At 38.5% G+C, this 24,360-nt stretch overlaps 1 protein-coding gene across 1 annotated transcript in view; it reads right to left on the bottom strand.

The window, feature by feature from the left end:
- The window catches only part of TRPC7 (transient receptor potential cation channel subfamily C member 7), a 64,785-nt gene extending 56,809 nt beyond the window's left edge, over positions 1 to 7,976 (bottom strand). Inside the window, exons 1-2 of the mRNA XM_072348097.1 lie at positions 7,864 to 7,976; positions 739 to 1,516 (exon numbers count right to left, since the gene is read on the bottom strand). Of these exons, the coding sequence (XP_072204198.1) occupies positions 739 to 1,516; positions 7,864 to 7,865 (780 nt within the window). The 5' untranslated portion in view covers positions 7,866 to 7,976. The remainder of the gene's footprint in view (positions 1 to 738; positions 1,517 to 7,863) is intronic.
- Positions 7,977 to 24,360: the final 16,384 nt, after the last annotated feature.

The following is a 24,360-nucleotide window of genomic DNA, read 5'->3' on the forward strand; positions in this document are numbered from 1 at the left end:
GACTAATTTATTTTATAAAGGGAGACAATGCTATTTATGCGATGTAAATGACATAGAGAAATAATGCAAATGACATTGGACATTTACAAACTCATTATGATAGTGCAAATATTGAATAACTTGTCAGAGAGTTCTGCAAGTTCCACTGTTGTTTGGCATGATAATTGACTTCATAACAATTTATTTTTAATTTCTCCCCTCCTTTTTAATGAAATCCATCATACAGAGATGCAGTTCTCAACCACTAAGATGAAATGCAATTTTAATTACCTTGCAGAAAACCAAAAGTGCTTAATTTATACCTTTTATCACTGGAACAGAACTAGATGTTCTGGAATCTCAATCAATTACACCAGATTCTAGAGCTCTGCCTCTAAAAATACATTGCCCAATTAAGAAGACTTACCTTTCTTACAGGAACCGAGTCTTCATTTTTGGAATAAAATAATTTAAGTTTTATTCCTGCTTCAAACTAAAAATTCTAAGCAATCATAGAGTACAATATAAAAATTCCCACTAAGGGCAGCACTGATGCACTATGCAATATTCAGTTCCAAATAGTTACTATTTGCAGAATGTGTACTGATCTGGATCTGTGTGTTGTGAACCCATACAGATGGATTCTCTACTTTATGTTTCCTCCCCCCAAGAGTGCAAGCCAAGACTTGATCAAACATGTGAAATATACAGAACACTGAACACATTTGACCCACGAAAAATGCCATGGAAGTAAGTTACCTTAAATTCAGTTTCAATGTTGGCTAGTCTGGCCAGTTCATTGCTTAATTCTAAAGCAGTAAGGACGGGATCTTCACTGGAAAGAGACAAGTAAGCAGCACTGGCTAATCCTTTGTAGGCATTCATTCTCGATCGAGAGTGACTAAAGGAGTCTTTCCTCTGCTTCTCAATACATTCATTGCACTTGCAAAAATAGTCATGTGGCCTTTCAATCCGTGCACCTTTTAGAAGTAAGATGTGAACAATTTCATACTCCTGGCAGTGGGCAGCAAGTATGATAGGGGTAATGTCATGGGAAAACCTAGTTCCGTCTTCATCGTAGGCATAAAAATCATCATCTCTCAGTTCCTGCTCAAGTGGACTGAGTGTGAGACGCTGTCCTTGTGCAAAGGCAGGATGGTTCAATATTGCTTCCACTATGCGCACGTATCCTTTACTGATGGCCAACAAAAGCGCATCCCCAACTCGAGCTAGATTCTCCTTTTTGAGGAGGAGCTCCGTCACTTCCAAATGCTCATTCCCTACAGCTAACTGTAGGGCATTTTGTCCCATATAATCGACACAGTTGAAGTTCAAGGTTTTGGATTCCTCCAGCATTTTTCGCACAACAGGAATGTTGCCATATTCAGCAGAATCAAGAAAGCGTTCCTCCTCTGCAGTCAGGCTGGTGCCTTTCTCATTGAACATGTAGGCTGGGCCCCGGATGGCCTGCCTGCGGCCCTTCTCCCGAAGGGTTGTGTGCCTTCGATGCATGTTTTTATAATTGCTGTTTCTCAACCTGGAAAAAAAGAAACCAGCACAAAGGAACAGAAGTTATGCTTTTGAAGACTCAACTCCACGTAACTTGAAGTAAAGCTGGAAGTGCATTGTTATGATCTGATCTTGCTGGCTTTGTATGTTCTGAGCCAAAATAAAGAATATTTTCTTCTGGACAATGGGCAAGTCTTTTCCTGATGTATAACAGTCTGGATTTCAACACGTATGCCACTAAGAACATTCTTAGTTTGAGAACTTCATTTAAAAAACAGTGCAAATACATTATCTTTTCTTGTTTGTTTAGGAACTGTACCCATAGCATAGTATTTCTCTTAATTACTCTTAATGAGGTAAGCTAAAGAAGGTTAGCACATCAGTAGTTCTTGTAGCAATAAACTATATAAATAGTTAAGAGAAAACTTAAAAGATATGCCTCTAGTTTTGAACACATAATAACATGTAATAACAACAGGAGTAAATATATTGCACATTCTGCTAAGCTTCAGCTGGTACAAACAAACCACCTTTTCATTCACTGCTTGTTTCTATGCTACATAACACCATTTTCCTCTTTCCAGATCTAGAGTAGTTTAATGAACGACTGTCTAATTTTCATGTTGAAATACAGTTGGCAGCTACTCTAAATACAAGTACTCACATCCAGAGACCAGTATTGTAAAACACAAGTATAATTCCTCATTTAAGGATCACGCCTCAGAAAGAAGTTTACTGAGAGCTACTGTTGAAAAACAGTGCAGATATCTGACCTCCAGCCGAAGACAAAGGACTGAACAGATTGGAAAGGGTCATTAGTTTCCCCACTGATTTTGTGGCTAAAATGCCTTCACTTTGAGTTGGTTGGATGAAGCCAAACTATCCTATGCCATCTTCTCTGGAACCTCCAAAGAAAATTATGCTGTGTATAACTGGGCTCAGAGGGGAAATGGGCACCCCCTTGTACAAAACCCTAAATCCCCCTTATACAGAAATGCTAAATCTCCCTGTGCTTTTGAAGCATTCACAATCTGCATTTAGTACCATCTCACTGTTGCCCTTTTTCCATTTTACTGCAATAGCATTTCAATAAAATCATGGTCCCTCTCTTAGGTTCCAAGCACATGAAGTTAATTTCCACCTTCAAAGAATGCAAAGCATGACTAAGAAGGTGAAAACAAAACCACTTTCACAAATGCCATTTCCACTCAATGCAATTGCAAGTCCTAAATCACTTGGGTAAAATTTTCAGGTGCATGTAAGCTGCAGCGGGCAGATGTAAGAAATAAGCAGGTGTTAATGCTCAGTGGGTGGCAAAGGTTCATCTTTCCACACCCCATCTGTTCTCCAAGTCAGTTTTGACCTTCACTCAATGAAAAGTTCATGTGTTGCTCTGAAAAATTACTAATGGAGTCTGAAAGTACTGTCATGAGTGACAAGAGGGAAAAGAGCCAGGAGATGCATTGCCTTCAGTATTATGTTCTTCAGGAGAAAAAAAGAATAAGGGAAGTAAGACAAAAAATAGAATAGTGGAGGATATAGTTGCAATAGGTGCTTGATGCAAGAGGAATTCCACTGGCCTCTTCTGATCTTCAAAAATCATTTATTTTTATGTTCTAAAAATGTGGTATGGTAAAATAACCGTCAAACATACATTTGTTGTTATATTTAACGGTTAGTACTTGAAGCATCCCAGAAATATGGAGCAATTCCACCAGTGAGGAACATATTAAATATTCTGCTCAGTGTCCAGCTATTCTTGATATATACATATATATATACACACACACACATGTATAAATGTCTATATAGCTTTTTTTCTCCTGACAGGTGAGGCACAGATGATCTCATAAAGAAAACATGAAACTACAGTAACACTACCACTGAACAACTGAAAGTTTTGCCTGAGAAAGGAGGTTAGGGTTTAGCCTAGAGCTAATTCACACCAGTCTGTTGTGTACATAATAACATGCCAAAAAAAGGACCTTCATTTCATTTCCTTCAATTCAGAGACTCTATCGGTTCCTTACAGTTTCTTGTAACCGAAATTATATCAGAAAAAGAATACAAGCTCATATATATATATATATAATTTACAACCTTGTGCTTATAATACACGTTCAATAGGGATGTCCCTGCAGCACAGAGTTAATCTCCACTGCCTAAAGGAAGGGGAAAGCACCATAATTCAGAGGGCTTCACCTCAGATGAATTATGACCCCTAGTCATAGGGTATGAGCACGGAAGATCAATATCTCTGCCACTGCACTTTATAGAGAGCAGGAGATGAATAAAAAATTATGCTTTTAACTTTGAATGATTTCATGAGGAACGCTCAGCTATCAACTCCTGTTCTGAAAAGAAAGTTGTAATTATGTTTGACACAATCACCAGATCGTGATAGAGAAGTGGCAGTGCGAAGAGTAATTTATGCATCATCAAAGCATCTTGGAAACCCAACCCTTCTATAAAGTCATGACTGTACTCGGCACAGTTTTCTATTCTGCTTTTCAGTCATTTGCAGGCAGTTTCAGAACTAATCATATTTAGTGAGTGTGTGTAATATCTTCCTAAAAAAATAAAATAAATAAATCCCAAAAGCAGTTGTAAATTGATTGCGTTTATCTTAACATTTGAAGGGGGGTTGTATTGAAATGTCTCTGTATTTGTGTATTTTACTGAGACAGTTAGTGATCAAGCTCATCAAGCACTGCAATTAAATACTGTATTTCTCGAGGAAATAATGCCAGTGTATGCAGTGTTTTAGAGATAAAGTGTTCTGGGAGTAAGAAATGGGCCCATGTACTGCTTGCAGCAATGTACATCTAGCTTTATACAGCTGAGGGAGCCATAAGATGTCTGGACTCCTGTGGTGAGTGGAGAAGAATAACCATTTCTGTAGTGATTAAGCTTTTAACAAATCATCTTATGGGAATATCCCAGCTCCTAATTAAAGTGGCTTAGAGTAGGTCCTTGCAACTTGCACTGAAGTTACTAGGAGCTGAGACGCTCAACTCCTCACATGGGAACATGGCATAATATGAGGCTTGTTCTTAGTGAAGTGTCACTGAAATCACTGTTGAAGATGAAGATCTTCCTTTGGTAACCAAATTCCCTTAACTGGTTAAGTGCCAGATGTATAGAACAAGGGAAAGAGAGAAAAAACTGGGCTGTTTCATTTTGAGCATATCCTAGTAAAGGGGTTGTCTCCTTGACCCTCCCTTCCACAGTGCTTCCATTTACACTGTGCAGGGTCTTCTGACAACTCTTTAGTGCCATACAGAGTGTTCCTTACAACCTTTTGGTCCCATACAGCATGTTCCTGCGTAGTGAAAGCAACTGTGAAGTAGCCAAGCTACCACCTAGAGCTCAGGCTTGGAGAAAATTTTCAAAGGTACTTTGAAAGAGAACTTTGAAAGCCCATGAACAGGTTGAATGGTACCTACTCGAGCAGATACACTTGAAGCTTGAATAGGTGTTGAAATCATTGAGTACTTGCATTTGAGGTAGTTCTGGAAATCTCAGGTGATGTTAGCCTTTACCTGACTAAAAGCCTAAAAACTGAGCAGGGCATTTAGAAAAGCAGTTTTAGGAACTTAATGACTCTGACTGTTCTTTGGATTTCCTTTTAGTGGAGAGAAGCTGTCAGGAGTCTTCCTTGTGGTCTTTCACCTACTCTTTTTGTCCTGAAACTTCAGCTGAAATCTGGGATAAGTAACCATTACCATGAGCCACACTGCGTAAAACAACCATGACAGTAGGCATTGATAAGACATCGACTTTGTCAGGGTGAAAAGGATGCTGAAGTTTCTGAAAACCATTTTCAAATCATATCTGAGAAGACTCAGAAACTGCCAGTTGGAAAATTTACTTCTTCTTTTAATTTCTACTTACACCAATGTTTTAAAGAAATAGCCAAGGCACAAAAAGACTGCGTAATCCCTGAGGCCTCTTTGAAATGGTCATGGATTTCATGCATTAAATGGACTCTTTTTCTGTACTGAACATTCCTTACACACACACACACAAAAAAAAAAACCAAACTGTTTAAAGACATGCTATAAACACAAACAAAAATTAAGGATACTAAGGTTTATGACGAGACACAAATAGATAGAAATTAATCAGTCTTAAAGTGCATATTAAATTGCTCTGAGCAAAAACGGAAGATGTTATTCCTTTATGTTAAAAAAATGATAGCCTGTTTTGAAGCAGACTCCAACTTCAGGGGAAAATCACAGACTGAACTCAAACTTCAAATATTTTAATATATGCAACAGGCTACACTGGAGTTTCAAATGCTGCACAAGTGTTTATTACCAGATCTGTCTCAGATCCTCATTTCTTCCAACATCTTAAATAACCATCTAAATCTTACCTTAAATTGCGACATTATCTTTTAAATCAAAAGCTCTAAGTTCCATTTTTCATATACTGATGATTTACTTACTATGCATACTGAATACCATTTGATATGGCTGGTTTTGATTAACAGCAGATTATACTTAAGCTTTCTATGCTACGAAATGCGAAAGAACCTTTTTTTACTTAGTCTTGGGATAGATAAAACTATGACAACACCGTCAGCAATGTAGTTCTTGTCCTGTATGAAAAGTTACATGTGTAAGCAGGAGTAATTAATGGAATATTTTAACTCTATTCACACAGTGGGGGTGAGGGGGTGGGGGAGGAAGGTGGTCCATGCCCAGTAAATACTGGAGAAATTCATTCATTTGCAGTATAGTCCTTCAAAGCAGTTGCAGAAAGAAATGTCCCATCCTCCACCATTCCCACTGCTCATAGATAAAGGAAAAAGATATTTCAAGGTCAATCTCTAAAAAGAGACCTTGAGGAAATACAGGTGCAAATAGCAAAACCACACTTTCTGAAATCTCTGTGAGAAATGGCATGGTAAGATACATTCAGGCATACAGACCAAGTCTTACTTGTCATTAAAGGATGTTACTGAATTATACACAATAACTTCCACAATCTTCTTGCCATAAAACATAAGGTCTGAGGCCAGTATCCCAAAAACACTGAAAGAACACTGGATCTTTATTGGCACCTGATCTCTAATATCCTCCCTGAATTCCCTCCTGGTTTAAGGCAGGTAGCTCTGTCCTGTGGTTTGAGAAAAAGGAAATGGAATTTGACTTTTACCAGATATCTTTCACACACACACTCACAAAGAAAATAAATAGATAAAAATCCATTTCTTTCTAACTGTTTTCCCTTCCCATAATTTAAGAATCAGCATGTTATTTCCCATTCCAAAAAAACCTCATCAACACAAATCTTCAATGCTAGAAGAGGCTGTGAAATAATCATCTTGGCTATATTCCGTTTACTCTTGCTTTTTATTTACAGGGTTATTTTCCTAATTCCTTATGTCTCCCTCATAGACAGTATTGAAAATGTCTGATTATTGCAAAGCTATCACAGAGTGCTTGTGAGATATATATTAAAATGAGCTCTACTCTGACATTGTCTCCAACTGTTCATTCATTAACATGTTTGGCCACCAGATGAACTGCCATGAAGGGAATCTGCTATTGTAAATAAATACACCTAGCTTGTTGAATTAGGACTAACTCATCCTTTCTGTTGAAGCACTTCAGAAGTCAAGCTGAGATCACACCCAGAACACAACAGAGGAAATACCTGCTCATTCATAAATTTTTACTACTGATGACAATAATGAAATTTTTTTTTCTAATTGTGCAAGCAGGGGGCAGTGTAATGCTGGATTTCAACAAACAGTTCTATTTAAAAAAGAAAAAGAAAAAAAAAAAAAAAGAAAAACGTCTGAAAAGAACTGAAAATCTCAGTTCTGAGTGTATTTTGTTTTTCCTAATTGCTGCACCCTTTTCACTTGCCCACCTGATATTAGTCACAAGAGAAGAAAAAACACGAAAAGACTCCTGACACTTAGACCCAGCAAACTGAAATAGACATGAGACCATGCTGAATTTTAAGACCTGTCATTTTTCCTCTTTTTGTGTTGGTCAAACTGTTTCCAAGACAAGCAAACCCTTAAAAAAAAATTCACCCAGCTATAAGAGATGACAACAACGCTCCGAACCATATATCCATCAACAAACAGCAAACCCTTACAGGTACACTGAAACCAAGCAGTTTTCACAAATTCCAAGGGTAGAAAGCCAAACCGATTGCTCTCATAGCCACCCACCCATCTCATTGCCAGCTCAGACCCAGGCTCGTGGGAGACTGAGCTACAAGGAGACATCTCCATTCCCAACAAAACTTCCTAGAGCACAACTAAGGACTGGTATTGGAGCCAGACTAAAAGCGAATCGGCTCTGAGAGAAGCAGAACCCGCTGCTCGCCGCTCCGCGCAGGGCAGCAGCTTACATGTGCGCGTCGGGCCGGCTCGGCTCCACTCTAGAGGCGCGGGGTTCTGCGCGGCGCTGCGCGGACACGGCCCCCCATGGCGGCGCTGCTGGCGCTGTCCGTGGTGCTGAAGCGGCACTTAGCCGTGCCGGACGGGGCGGGAGCTCAGAGCGGCGCGGTCGAAGCGGCTCCTCATCTTAATCTCCTCCTGACGGCTGGGGCAGAGCTCCCCGGGAGAGCCGGAGATTTGCTTCCTAAGGAAAAGCCTTCTGCGATCTTGGCATGTAAGTTGCGTTGTCCTCCCCGTCTTCCTTCCCTCCCTTCCCACGCTGTCCTCCTCCTGTAGGTGTGGATTTGATGTTTTTCAGCACGCCCCCTTCTCGTCCGGAGCTGTGCAAGTGCCCCCGAGCTCTTCCAAGGGCTGTCCCTGAGGAGGCGTGGCTAAAGAGCCCTCCTGGGGAGGGCAGAGCTGCCTGCGGGCCGCCCAGCGGGGCGGGGGGGCTTTCTGTCTCATAGGGTTCACGTCTGCCTGATATGACTCTGCTGTCCCTTCTGCTTGCCTGTCTGCCGTGTCCAGGTTGAGATCGTTCTCTGCTTTACCTAGGAAGGCTTGTCTCCCGAGGGGTGGCCCTAAGAAGGTTGTGGATGTTTGTGATGGTGGGAAAAGGAGGGAGGAGAGGGAAATGAAATCAACAGGCAAAAAATAATAATACTAATAAAAAGAAAAAGAAAATCAATAGGCTCTCTTAGCTGACAGAAGAGAGTCACCTGAACAACCACTTCAGACTTCACACAAGATCCCTGGTGTACCCTTCTGCACTCTATTCTGAGTGCTAAGAGCAGGTGTAATGCCTGACAGCCCAACGAGTTTCTCTAACCACCTCCCATGTAACTCCAGCCACACAGATCCAGACAAGCCCATGACCTTCTCTGTCCTTCCCCGTACAATGCAGTCCCCTTGCCCATCTGATCCTATTTATTTAGACAAAATATCCCCACCACATGTCTTAGAATGCAATAGGAAAAACAGAAAAGTCCATATGGGAAAACATATGAGAAGAACAGGGATGTTACTGGGCTCAGAGGAGAATGGCGTTCTTTTGGGAAAGACATCTGGGGCTGGGGGAGGGGAAGCAAGAGAGAGAATTCACTGATACTCCCTTACAGTGTTGAAATCAACCTGAAATGACATATTCTTTTATTAATATTGTCTTTCCAATGATTGGGAATACTCAGAAAAGGTCATCTTATTCATGATTTTTTATTGTTATTTTAAAAATTGGGTTGATAAGAAGTTGCAATCAGACAAAAAGAGCATTATTCATTTATATTGTTCACAGACAATACTACCATGTTATCTGAAAAACATTTGAATATGTGATTAATTTGACTAAACACAGGCAAACTTTCTCCCATGCATTTCTAGGAGAAAAGAAAAAAAGAAATCAGGCATGGAATCAGCACGTTGCTTCATCTGTCTGTGCAGCAGCAATTCTTTCTCCTGAATCTTTTTAGTTCCAAATGCAAAAGAAAATGTTCACTGCATATATTTTCATGCATACCATTTTTCTAAATAAAATACTCAAGCCTCAGAGGCATCTAGCACTCAAAGATATCAGGAGGACATTTTAGTAACTGTAATAATCGACAGCTTACCCACTTCAAACATATGCAGCTGATAAAATACTGACAGTACACCCAATAGCAGTTAATTATGTCAAATCACCACGTGAGAAAGGAAAAAAGTGGGGGTGGAAATTATTTATGAAAGACAAAAGGGATTGAGGAAGTTTATGGTTTGTTGTTCTCAATAGAAGATTAAAAAAATTAAACGTTTTTATTATGATTGTAGGTTTAAGGTAATGCATAGCAGAATTAGTAAAAACTCACAGCCACTGAAATCAAGAAATCTTATAAGAAACCCATTGCATGGTACAGAACTTTTAATGGCATGGTTAGCTTTATATTTTGCTATTGAAACAGTTTCACATGAGAAGTGTGCTGAGAAATCAGCTTAGAACATTACAGAGAGCCTTTCTGATAAAGGACTTACTGACGGAAAAATTACATGGTACAAGGTTTTATCCTACACGTCATCAATACTTTGCATTGTCGTACGTTGCATCAGAAAACACACCTTGCTGGAGCTAAGAATGAGATACTTGTTTGAAAGAACTGAGAAACTCTTCATCTCACCCTTTAACACTGAACAAAATACACTGTAAAGGTTGCATGTTTCCGCAACCAATTAAACACAAATTTATCTGCAGGAACAAAAATCTGGAAATAATTGAGCAATTCTGTGAGATGTGGAATTATGTAGTTATGTCAGGAAATCATGATACAGTTCAGCAACTTCTGAACAACAACTGACAACTTCAATGTCTTCTCAAGGTGTATAATTTTGAAAACTGGTGAAATCTTATGCTCAGTTTTCTTTATTCTCAAATATTAATTTGTTCACAGATACATTGTAGAGAGAAAATTGCATGAGAAAGCCCTAAAATGAAGGTGAAGCTCTACTTTTCTTTGTTTAAGCCTGATGTTTTAGACAGCTGCCCTATACCACCAAAGTAACCTGAAGAAAGATTATTTGGGGGAAGAAGCTTAATTGAAATGGAACAAAAAGAGTTAAAAAGTCATGATTTAAAAACGATGATGTTAAACTTCGGATTGATTTTCAGAGTAGGTAATTCTCCCATTATTCATCATAATAGTCTCTGCTTTCTGTTAATCATTGACAGTCTTCAGTACTTTCACTGTTTTATCAACCAGTAAAAAAAAAACGAGAACATGGATGAAGTGATTTGTCAGAATTGTTTCTGCTTCCATTGATGAACACTTTTCATTATGAAGTCCCTTTATCCACAGACTACTGTAAATCTTGATTTGATTATTGTTTCAAAGGCATGCATTCATTAAGCACCAACATTTCAAACTAACCAGCTCAGTGAAACAGCTAAAATATAAGCAATAGAGCAAAAGGGTTAACAGAATAAGCAGATTTTGGTACAGCTCCAGTTTTGTTCTCCTTATTCCATGGATCCTGTTCCCAAGGACTGAATTGATAACCAAAAGAAATTAGAAGAAATGAAGTAGAATTCTACTGTGCTTTGGAGAAACCAAAACACGAAAGGTGGGAAAGGAGGAACGGGCAGCACTTATACCCTGTGAGAGATGTGGGCAAGCACAAGTACAAGTCGTCTCCTACCAAGCCCACACAGAACTACCTGTACCCACCATCTTATTACTTATAACTGGATAATAGCGTATAGGCCTGTCTTGTGTAATTCAAGATAATGTAAATATGTATATCACATATTTCTAATTTCTTCAGGAATAGTACCCAGCTGAACAAGCTTTGACTCAGGTACAGAAGGCAAATATTGCCTTGCACCTTATTGTTGCTTTTATATAATCATGAATTTTCCATTTTCCTGAGCTATTGGTTGTGACACCGGCAGCTTACAAGGGTATCTATGAATAGTAACCCCATTGGCTATATGGTCTCATCTAATATGATAATATCCTTGCAGATGAAAAAAAAAGACAAAAAGTGCCAAATGGGTCCTCATATTAGACAACATAATTGGGATACATTAAGATTACTCATTCCGTCTAGCTGTGAACTATTCAAGATAGTTATATTCCCTTCTCTGGCATATTGTGATCTTCTAAATACTTCTGTTGCTGACCAAACTACTCCAGGGTAACTGTACTAAGATTAGCAGCATTTTACTACTACCTAAAATAAAGTTGATCATAAACAACATTAAGAGGTATAGCCAGAGAATGAAAGATGGGTTGGTTTGAGATGCTACTAGCAACAGGACTGGTTTGGCAACTGCCTATTTCTTTTAACTCATTTTATTTCAAGAACAGTTTGTATGATAATCAGATCTGGGGCATTTTTTTCCCATTAAAAGTATATGAGACTTACATGTCAAAAAAAGAAGTTATCTATTAATAAATGGGAGAGTTAGCATTTGAATCAGAAGAAACTCCGGAATACAAATAAATTATTGAATCTCTTAGAGAACTTGGTTCTCATTATGAAGTTAGAAATACAGAAAAAAAAATTATGGGTTCAAAAGCTGTCAATAAACATAACCTGTGCCCTTCTTTATATTGCAGACTTATTTTGTTTTAAAAGTTATGACCAGGTTTTGTCCAGGTCACAACATGGACACTGGTACTTCTATATGCATCTTGTAGTTATGGCTGTAGAAAGCATCATACCTGTATTTTCTGATAATTATTTTAACAGCAAGGAGTGCTCTCTGTGTGAGATGTTACCTCCTCTATACTTATTGTCGCTTGTGGAAGTTCGTGAGCACATAATTGAGTTTACTGCTGCTGTTTCATACCAAACAGTGATGCTGAAACTCCACAAACTTCAGACATGTTAAAAACAAATTTCTCTATGTTTGCTTAGACTCTCATTTAACACAGCAGCTGGAAATGTGCTTTATGTTAAGCACCTGCTCAAACCCACGTGTTCACTGTACCACTTTGAGCACATATTCAAAGCTACTCAGGCACATGCATGTGAGCTTTCCTTGCTGTTGGCACCAATTCTTTACAGTCTGAATTCCTGTCAATTCTGTACGTCAGGATCATGTCAGGGGTCTGGAAACACTGCAGTACAACAGTTTTCCATTCATTTTCCTTTCTTACAACAGCAGCTGAAGATTTGTTATAGATTTCTGGGAGGAAGTCTGTGAAAAGCTGTGTGCTTACAAACACCTTGTTAACCCTTAACCTGCACCACCCACACCTTGCCTTTCAGATCACCTACCCTTCCACTGTTTCTCCCCAAGCTTTACCAAAGCTTCTAAAGCCTTATTAACTTGCAGTATTTGTATTTTTAAGTGGTTGATTTTTTTCTGCTCAAGTTTTCTTCTTTTCCATTGCTCCTCAGGGTATGGGTTAAGGGTGAGTTGCCAGATGGCCACTCTTACATTTGAGCATATATTAATTTAGCCTTGAACACTTCCCATTTCCCTTCTGAATTCCTTCCCTCCACTGTCTTTTCTAATCAGATTTCATGCAATGCTTCCTGCGTGATTTCAAAATGTGTTTGGTTACAACCCCTTTGGGCATTTTTCCCCATGATACTTTCTCATCCTGGATCCCACTCTAATTGCATTTAAAAGCTAAAATATATGCCTTACACTCACAGTGATGTCCCTTCTCAGCATTTTCACTGATGTCTCTCAAATTACTGACATTTCAGTTAAATATTAATCCCTCCAGAAATATAGCAAGAAAAACCTGGAAGTTTCTTTTCTTGAGCATAGAATGTATAGAAACTGAAAATCAACAAGATAATATATGTCCCCAAAATCATAATTTCTTTATTTTATGCCCAGATACAGATATCTTTTCTGTTAGTGTATTTTCTATTCAGACCTTCCCAATTTTTCACAACATTCTGTTCTTCTCTTTGTTACTCTCTTCTCCATATCTTAACTTGGTGTAATTTCAAGGAAATGAGATTTTATTCTAATTACGTGGTCAAAAACTTTTACAACTGTTAGCGCCGAATTTTTCCTGTACTCTAGAAAATGAAATAACTACCTGTGGGAAAAGAACTTCATGGTATATGAAATTGCATACAGTTGTGTGTTTATTGCTAAGAGTATTCATAGTAATCAAGCTATTTTCCCATATTTTTATTTCCTTATAAGTGTCCCTGTGGAAGAAAACACTGATAAGATTGAGCCCTAAAATACTGTACATAAAAAACCAATGACTACGTATGACTGATTTTTAATTCATTTTAATGAGAATACATGGACAGAATGAACAGCAGAAAAAGGAGCCTCGAAAAAGAAGAACAAGCTGTCACTTGGATAAATACTAGATACTCAGTATTCGAAGGGGGAAGAAAAACAGCAAAGTAAAACTGGATGTTATGAGTAAGAACCAGAACAGAATGAGAAATTTTATGAATTCTTTCCCTGAGAAAGGAAAACAGATAATTAAAACAATGCTGCTGATAAAAAATAATCAGTTATACTTCAAAGGAGATATTTCAACTTCTACGATAGTAAATGACTTTATATGTATTTTCAGTCTGATTCTAGAATGTAATCTGTAAATATGTGGCCATTGCAAAGCGGAAAAATAAATCTCAATGTTATAATGTATTTTCCAATGAATGTTTAAACATGTTTTGAAGAAACATTCACTCTCTTTCCACTAAACTTTCAGCTCTGCTTCAGATTCTGAGCACAAAATGTTCTTTGACTTTTCAGCCCCCAGAAACATGCACTGTTTCTACCCCTTCTAAAACACTATATTCTTCATGTCTCTCAGGATGTAAATATGAGTTCAACTGATGTAAGTGCAAGCTCTCAGGTGTGTTATGCTTGTCCTGTGGCTTATCCTGTAGTAATGAAACAACCAGAAAATAGAGGCATGATATCAAAACTGTATTTTTGTACCTCTGCTTTTCATCAGGGGTAATTTAGAGCAGCTCAGTGCTGTAGGTTAATTCAGAGTAGCTCTAAAGTCCCACAGGGACTGTCTGGACTGAGACTGAAAAGCGAGAGGACAAAGTCTTCCCTATGGCCAGTGTGGTTCTGATGAGCCTCATGTGCAGAGACAATCTCCTGAGAGCCTAGAGACTGCTGTTCTTCAGTTTCTTTCTTTCTCAGGGGACATTAGATTACACTCTGGGACAGCTTTCTGATTCTTTCAAGTATTCCAAGAGACCAAGAAACAGAACCAAGATTAACTGTGTTTTTCTAAAAGCATTGGTTTCCACCTAAACTTTTGTGTTCTGGAAACGATATACAATATATGACAGATGATGATCTACTTAATTCAGTTTTACTCTAATTTGAAAGAAACCTAGGTAATAACCCAAACTACCAAATGGAAAAGCTTAGCCTTTCAAATCAGGGTTTCCATTACATTTTCGCTTTAATACTTGCAAATACATCTGTCACCAGTACAGTCTGAAACCTCTGAGATAGTACAAATGTCAGCTTCTGCAGTTTGCAGTCCTAAAGCATCCTACTGCACGTCCTGGGCCTGAAAGACATTTGGAAATACATTTCTGAGCCTAACTTTGTTTTGGCCTTTCTTCTCTGGAGTATTACTGTCAACAGTGTTATCACCAGACCAACCTTGCCTGAAGCACATCTGCTTATGGATACTGGTGTGATGCCAGTACTCTCAGAGTTATCAGCTAATGCGATGTATCTGAAGGTGAGCTTTCCAGTAGTACTTAAAAAATTATAATCTTAATAAAATAAATCTCTCATAAACCAGAAAGTCATTAGAAAGTATTTTCCAGGGCTGTCAGTAACTAGTCAGAAGCAGTTACACATGGAAATAGTATGGTGTGATCAGCATATTTGAGATGAAAGATCATGTAATGGCCTCTTTTGGCTCTAAGACAATGTCAGTGATAAAGGATCAGCTCACACACAATCAGTCTCTGTATCTGAAAAATAAATCCCAGAATTCCTAACAATTTCATGCAGGAGATGAGAGTCCCTATTTGCTCTCTCTAGACTCAAGATTTTGGGTGACAAGTCCAACACTACAGTCTGATTTGATCTGTTTGATTTGATCAGAAAGGTTTAGTACATGCATCAAATTTAGCCTGCAGAATTCCCATGCATTTTCCAAAGTGTTCATATAGTATATCTACTCATTGATAGAACAAAAGAGAGAGCTAGCAAAGATTAACTCAGTAAATAAAACCACGAGCAAATTCCTTATCGACACTACATTGAATGAAGTCAACATGCTCAAGGCAGTGTATTTATTCAGTTCATTCCTTCTGGTTTTGTTCTTTCATCCCATGCACCTTCATCTCAAATCATTTTTCTGACCTTAAAAATATCCATAAAAGAAAAGCTGTTTCATAGAACATCTTACTGTGTTTAGCACACTGTTTGGATTTGTGGACCTTTTGTCTTATTCTGCATTCTCAACACAGAGAACATAAGGAAAGAAAATATGAAACCACGCAGCTCTTCTGGTGAGAATTTATGCTATCCCTTCATATTGGCTTTGTCAGGTTCACAGAGATTCTCCAGGCACCCTCACTACAAAGAAAACAGCTCACTTTCTCATCAGCACTACTAGTTTGCTTATAGATTGATGCTTAAAAGGAATTAATAGTCTCTGTGAAAGTGAAGACAGAAGCTGAAGCAAACCTCAGGACAAACTGAGAAAATGCAGCATTTTCCACAGCTTGAGAAGACCTGTTTAGACTGCTTAGGAGATGTGTTTAGACTGGCAAAGGCTGAGAATTCTGAAATACTGTGATAAAGAGTATCCATGTCATGATAGGTAGATTGTGAGCTTCACTTTTGTCTAAGAAAGTCCTTATATTCAGTGATAATAAAAAAATAAATAACAAAAAAGCAACCTGAGATGCACTTCACATTGATATATTTCTGAGCGTATTTCCTAATATAGAAAAGAATTTTTATTCTAAGGATAAGTTTATTTGACCAGTAGAATATTCTCATATCAATCTGGAAAACACCCTCACAAGGAAGGTATTACACAACCATTAATCTAAAGACTAAATTAAATGGTTATCAGTGTTAGACGCATGGTACCTGGCTTCCAACACTGCATTCTATTACATGCTGCAAGTGAAGTACTATTAAAGATAAATTCACATCAGATCTCCTTCTGAAGGCCAGTAATCAATTACTCGTCTTTCTTAAACATCTAATTCTAACTTGGCACCTGCCTTTGCTTGCACAGTCGTGGACAAGAGAAACTTGAGAAAGGAATAGAGCTGGTCCTCTTCCTTTGCCTCATCTTTTGTACTCTAATCCAGTGCTTCAATTATATGAGCTTTCTTATCACTGTCAATTCCATCCCTGCTGAAATGAAGAGAGCTCAGAAATAGGTGTTTAAAGCTCACAATGAGTTTTTGAATTTGAATTAAGATGATGTGATTAAGGTTGCATCTTCTTTCTCCTACCTCCTGCAAACCAGGGCTGCGCCCAACAGTGCCATGCACTGCAGTACTGATATTAACATCTCTATTTCTCTCTCATCACCCATGGTTTTATTACAGATTCACTATGGGCAATGTGCAGAACAAAGCTGAATTACATATGCCACAGGGTGCTCGCAGAGATGAAAACTCTCAGATTCAGCACAAGAATTTGGTTACAATGATACAGTAGTTCAGATGCTGTCCTGCACACAACTACTCAGGCATTGCTAGGTCTGAAATTTTACACCTCTGAAATGTCAGGAATAAGCCACACATTGGTATCACTAAGGTTCTTGCTTAGTACTCGAATAAATCAAAGACAGGACAGCAATTTAACATCTATTTATCAACATGGGGAAAAAGGGGTCAAATCCCCTGCAAATTCCTTCATCTCAGTCCAGTGAGGAACAACATAATCAAACTAATATTGCTAGGCTAGGGCACACATTGCAGTAAGTCAGTGTGTATGCCAGCTGACTTCAAACAAATTCTATTTCATTGCATTTACTACCACAAAGTATTTTCTTTTTTTTTCATGTGCCTAGAAAACATATTTCTTATTTTTTATTATTCTGGAAAATGAGCTTGGTGAATGACCTCTTCAAAGCATCTGAAACCAACAATGCACTTTGTTTTGGAGGCAGGAGAATTTGAGTAACCTTGAGACTGAACATTTTGTTTCATGATAAAAACAAATTGTCAACTCTGTCACCTTTGAGAGTCAGGGAAAATAGGTCTTTCATTTCACCATGCCAAGTACACTTGTAAGTCAGATGTGGTTATACTTGGCATGCTCCTGTTTTGTAAGAAAGGATACAAGAAAATTAGATTTACAAACAATAGAGACAGATCATTCATTATATGTCATCACAAGAAGATGTCAGAATCCGAATACAGTTCAAGTAGTGCCAAGGGATTTGGAAGTCCCTCTGTTCTTCCACATTCCAGGTTTTATATCGTATCTTTTGTGAACCTAACTGGCATGATAAACACATCATATTTATACTGTCATTTTTAATCTACGTAGTAATCAACTCTGACATTTAAGAATCCTGCATGAGATGATTGAGCTTTCAGAATCTGTGTCTCAATGGTTGATTGGTGAAAAATATGCAAATATTGTGGGCAAATGATTGACTATCATGCTGAAAATAAAAAAAAATAAAAAAAAAAAAGGTAAATTTTGTTTTAGAAAAATTGCTTCCATGTGCTGAGTATAAGTCAAAATAAAATATAGCTCACTCAGCCCAGAACAGTAATTCATTCCAGAACACGTGAGGGTTTTTAATATCTGTACTTTATAGAGCCTTCCCTGCCCTTGACTGAGGGATAGAATCAGCCAAAGGACAAAGCTATGAGAATTTTTTTATTAACTATACATATAGTTAATAGAAAAAGTGACCATTGTGAACCTATGGTGCAACGAAGGTTCTGTGTCCACCATTTATGTCACTGGTCTTTGACTTAGAGATCAGATACATCATTTATTGTTCAAATCATGCCAGCAGTACACAGAGAGGCTGAAAGACTACTTTGCTTAGATTACTTCAATTTGCTCTCAGTGTACCTGTTCCTCCTCCTGAGGTGAAATTACTGTAGACTGTGAGTTCAGGTATATTTACAGACACTTGAGTTTGAAAGGACATCTCCCACTTTTACAGACACGAGCCATTGTTTATAAATTATCCAAAGGTGATGCTCAGAGTAAACACTTGACACAAGATGTTTGTCTTGCCTGCCTCCCTGCAGAAAGATGCCCTTAAATCTGAAGAGTTAGCAATTGCCTAATATTAGACTGAAACAAATTCATTCACCACATATAGACAGGCTCATCATCTTCCATAACTCCAGAACCAAATACTGACATTATTTCCACATTTCTTTTAACACATGTACAAAATAATTCACACTCCACCCTCCCTATTACCTTCTTGATCCAAATTAAGCCTGACAACTTCTTTTTGCCTTTGCTTTTATTCAAGAACTTAAGCAAACTCTTCCAATCTCACTGTCTTTCTCTGTCTCAGAATGAAACGTAAACTTCAAACTCCTTTCAGTCTTTCTTGTTAATATCAGCCATCAGTGACCCATCATTTTAGGGTACATTTTTAAGATCTTATCTATCTGAAGCTAGGCCACTGCTGCTTCTGTTCTAGGAAAGTGAGACCCATTTAGCTGTATGAGCAGGAAACCTAGTTATTCTAACTCTTTTCATCCTGACCAGTAGGATTGTGAAGCAACTGCCCAGTGAAATCTCTGCTGTGCAAAATGATTTCCTGAAAAAAATTATCAAAATCTAATTACTGTAGATTCTGCGCTTCTAGTTAGCAGTAGATTGTTCACATTGCTTAATAAATAATACATGGTGGCTGCTGTTTTATCTAATATTACACTCCCACAGCTGTGACTGGAATAAAGAGTATTAAATGGAAATCCTCTTTCCAGTGATCACTTAGACAAACAGGCAGGTCATATTTTCACAATCTTGACAAAGTTGGGTTTTGTTGTTTTTTGTTGTTTTTTTTTTTTTTTTTTTACTGGAATTAATAGGTTTGCAACAGAGTCGCTGAGCATCAGTAAACTTGCCACTATGAATGATATTGGAAAAATCATGGCAGTCAAATGAAGCCAGTAGTGACTGGAGTAAAGGCATTGTTGCATTCTTTTTAAGAAGGGTAGAAATGGCAACCCCAGGGAAAGATTTATGCCAGGGAACATCTTGGAACAGATGCTCCTGGAAGCTATGCTACTCATAGAAGACCTGAAGGTGATACGAGACTACCAGCATGGCTGCACCAAGGACAAGTCCTGCCTCATCAACCTAGTGGTCTTCTGTGACGGTATAACTGCATCAATGGAGAAGGGAAGAACCACTGATGAAGTCTGCTTGGAGTTCAGTAAGGCCTGGGACATAGTTCCTTCCAACTCAAACAGTTGCTTCCTTCCAACTCAAACAATTCCATGATGGTGCTCTTGTTCAACTGGCAGAAACAACAAAAGAGTTATTTTTCATTTAAAAAGTAGTATTACAAGATTGTTTCAGCATCTCAAATCTGAAAACAAATGAATTTCACAGGGTACAGGGCTTTTTGGCAGTGCTGACAAAATCCTTGCTGCAGCCAATTTCAGTCCATTAACATAAGGGTTGCTGCGAAGACAGTTCCTTTCCTTTAAGCAGAAATTCTGAAGAAAAAAGCATCCTCTCTAGTAGCTTCTCTGCCTACTTCATCTTGTTACCCAGCAAGGGAAGTCCAAAACTACTACAGACTTCCTACATCCTGAGGCCAAAATCAACATACCTGCTGTGGCAGATACAGAGCCAGCTCCTCCACTACAGTAGGTAAAAAGGAGATTCCTCGGAGCTGTCCCTGTTTATGTAGATTATTAAAGGGATTCCATTTCCAGAAATGGCAACTTGGTAATTTTTTTTTACATTGAATTGGTTTGTTTAAATGACCAGAAATAAAATACTGAGGTATTTTTAGGAGATGGGAGGGAAGGATACAGCTGCAGCCCCTTCTAAGCCTAATGGGGAAATAAATTCCACATAAAATAAGTGGATAATTAAGTTTTGCCTAAGAAAAATAAAACTGTTCCCTCCCAAAGCTTGTTTTGTTTTCAACTTAAGTACTGCGGGTGAATTTCTGTCTATGCAAAATTACTGAGAGAGATGAAAGTGGTTAGGAGGCTCTGCAAAAGAAGTCTGTATACAGAACCAAGCAAATACTCCAAGTGAATTTGTCTTTTTCATCTTGAAACATGGATCTTTTGGGGAAGGTGAAATAATTATGTTATAAAAGAGAAATCAGCATGCCTATTAAAAGAGGGGATTAGAATGTTACTTGTGATTTGATGGATTTCTGTTCCTTAAGGGAAAAAAATTGAATGCTTTAAGAGCAAAAAATAAACACTGCAGTTTCCTAATCATGTTCCAAATGACAAATATGTTGATCATAGAGGGAGAAAAGAGTTCCTATATACCAACTGTAATATCTACACAGAGAGATGAGGCAAAAATCTGCAGGAGGCTTCTTAATGGTGCTTGAAGCCAAAAGAAAAAGAAAAGCATCACTTTTAAAACATCCTTTTGAAAACATGCAGAGATTGGAAAGAATATTAAGTTTGGATTCCTCTTAAGCTGTGATTACAGCAACAAGAGGATTGTTTGAGGACATGCAGTCCTGTGGTCTACTCTGGAGTCAAAAGTGTATGAGTCAGGCAGAGTTATAGCGAGGAAAGAAACAAACTGGCTTCAGGTATGAAAACCCTGAGGTAGCTCAGGGCAAAAAGCTCATATAAATAGTTTAGCACCATTTATGATATGGATGAAAGGAAAATGAATTTCTTGGCTGAACAGGGAAATGAGTCAAGATCCATAAAGTTTGGAGAATACTCATAATCACTATGAAATCAATGGGAAAAAAAAAAAATACTGCACTACCATTCCTATTTTAATTTTAGGTCACATATTTTGCATTCAAAGAATCAGAGACTGATTGAGGTTGGAAAGGGACCACTGGAGGCCATCTGCTCCAACCCACTGCTCAAGCAGTGCTACTGCTGTCCGGGACAGCATCCAGTATTCATTTCAAGAAATCCAAAGATGGTGATTCCAGAAGCCTCCAAGGCAACCTGTGCCACTGCTCAGTCACCACCACTGTTTAAAAAAGTATTATCTGCTGTTTGCCACCCATGGATGCAGTTTTGGCATTGGATGTGTTCTTAGTTCTAAGGAGTGAACCTTAGTCAAAAAGCATTTTTCTTGCAAAATTTAGCCTTCAAACTCACAAATCTCATCAGCAAAGAACACACGAGCCCTGAAAACTGGGCAGTGGGTAGGACTTCATTCATTTAATTGTCTTTTAATCTTCGCCGAGCTGCTGCTCTCAAAAATGCTGACACATGGAATTTAATCTCCCTTTCCAACATTATACATCAGTGAGTTGTTTGTTGGTTGGTTTGTTGTTGTTATTATTATTTATTTTGAAGACATCACTGTTCTGGTTTTATTATCACTTAATTTCTTCTTGTTTACACAGTGGAAGACAACAACAGCATCGCAGTGACACAGCATTAACTACAGGCATTATTGTACAGAACATTGGTGGTGGCCACATCGCAGCAGGGCTGGTGCCATGGGATGGCTCTAACAAGGACTGCTGGCACTGGAAGAGCAGCTGGACCTCTCATTGTTCCAGTAAAATGAGCTTTCTTACAAGACAGACAAAATCATCACACAGTGGAGTTGCGTGTGAGGACTTGTGCTTTAACCGATAAGTGCACTGCGTGGCAGCCAGGTGACCTACATTCACAGCTAAAGACATAAAGCTGACACAACAGGGAATTGCATCTAACATACAAACACAGGAAGAGGGCTAGGCAGGAGGGTCTTTTAGAAGAATAACCTGAGCAAGAGCAACTGCATGGGGAAAGATTTTCCTGCTGCCCTATGTAAGAAGCCAAAAAGATCAATACTTAATTTACAAGTATTGCCAATGATTGACTGTACCTGTTGTGCAGGGTGAAAATTGACAAGCCTGTAACCATTTCTAGTGCGATACCTACTCCTTAGTCAGTCACTAATGACACTTTTCTTCTTCTCAAACCTCATTCAAGCAGTGCCTGCCCTCTGCTCTCCTGTCCCAGCAAAGGAATTTGCTCCTCTGAATTAAATCTGCTGTTCAGAACTAAAAGAGTTTTCCTCTATTTACAATTTTAAGGCACATCTACACATAAATACTAGACTTGCCTGTTTGGAGGTTTGACATTTTACTGACAACCATACAAGTTAGGTTATGCAGATGGAAGAGACACTGCCATTTTTAGGTATAATTAGCATTTCATTTCCTTTCAGACAATTTCCCCGTCATGTTCAGCACCATCAGGGCAATAGGAATGTTCAGAAGAACACTCCACTGCAGGCTTGTGTTATTAATAATGAAAAATAAGAAAAATATCTTAATATCTGAACCAAAGGACTTTTTTTTTTTTGTGCTGTGATCATTGATCAGTGAGTCAATGCCAGGAAGTGCATTTAAAGCTTTAGGAGGAGTTGAATTCTGTATCTTTTCTAGTGTTATTTTATTTATCTCATGGACTTAAAAAGTGACCTTATGAAAACTTTTCTTGAAGAAGGGGTTTAAATGAGACTATGAATATCCCTGAATTTTGCACAAATAAAACAGGGGTTGTATTCCCATCAAGTTTCCCACGCAGCAACTCCTGTTCCAGTTCTGGTGAGCTTCTGGGCTGTGTGAGTGGGGAGATGAGTCCATTAGACCCATGTTCAGCTCAAAAAGCATTTTTCTGGGCTGCTATGGAATGGGATGAAGCCCTGCCATGTCACAGTTCCATCTCAAATGCAGGCAGGAGATGATGTTTTTTTGTCAAGAGGCCACCTGACCATTACGGTGCTTTCCCAGTTGCTGCTCCCTGAAAACATTATAAAAACATCAAGCAGCCTCAGGATCTCAGAACAGCAAAAGAAAAACCCTCACTAATATATGACATAATAATTTCCAAAGCTGCTTCTTGACAGGATTTAACAGCAGTTTGCCACCAACATCAGCCTCTGCTTTAATAGACCTGATGTGTCATTTGTGCTATTCTTGCCTCCCACATGTTTTCTGCAAAACATGAGGAATAATCATTTTGCTGTTCACTGCAGTGACAGCGGGAGAATGACCCAAACACTGTGTGGCATGTGTCAGTCCTGTCTTGGAGGGAGATATAGGAGAAAAGCTGCCTCTAGATTTAAAGTCAGTAATACTGGTGTGTAAAGCTTGCCAGAGGTGCACTGCCATATAGAACTGCAGGATCCTCATGGATTCACAGTAACCAAATTCTAACACAAAAAGCAATGGTGACTTATGTGCTAGAACAAAGCATTTAGAAAGTCATTGTCCATCCTTGGCTGTACTCTGCAGAGCAACTTACCCTGCAGAAAAGTTGAAGATAAACATTTGGCCTCTAAGCATCTTATTTTTTCCTTTTAAATGCATAAAGTACTCTGCAACATAGAAGTGCTGGTTGTGCTTCTTTTAGAATGGAGCAGTAGCCATCCTCATGTAGATAGAAATGTCCAACTTCGTTCTAACTGAGTGTACACAGTAGAACTTACTTCATTAAGAAGTTATTTCTAAGGCTGTGGTTTCTCTGCTTGGGACATACCTAAAAAACCTGTGGTCATCCTTAAGCAAATGAACAAAAAAGCAATAACGAATGAACTTCCATGCTTAGTTGACACCTTGAGATAAATAGCAGGATTGGATTCATCTGAAAGGGAGCCTGACTGAGCCTAAAAGCAGCAGCAATAGAGTGGGAAGTGTTGGGCAACTGCTCGTATTTATTAAAAGTGTAAAAAAAGATTAATTTGCTGCATAATGAAATCTAAACATAAGCATCCATTTCTACTATTGTAGTCCAATTAAAGTAGATTAAATGGTGCCAGAATTGAGGCTATGGAAATGAATCAGACTGTAAGAGCAGATCACATTGTTTACAGAGGCAGGGGAACCAGCAGCGGTGTGGGAACAGAC

The sequence above is a fragment of the Excalfactoria chinensis genome, chromosome 13 (genome assembly GCF_039878825.1).
Source record: "Excalfactoria chinensis isolate bCotChi1 chromosome 13, bCotChi1.hap2, whole genome shotgun sequence".
Taxonomy (NCBI): domain Eukaryota; kingdom Metazoa; phylum Chordata; class Aves; order Galliformes; family Phasianidae; genus Excalfactoria; species Excalfactoria chinensis.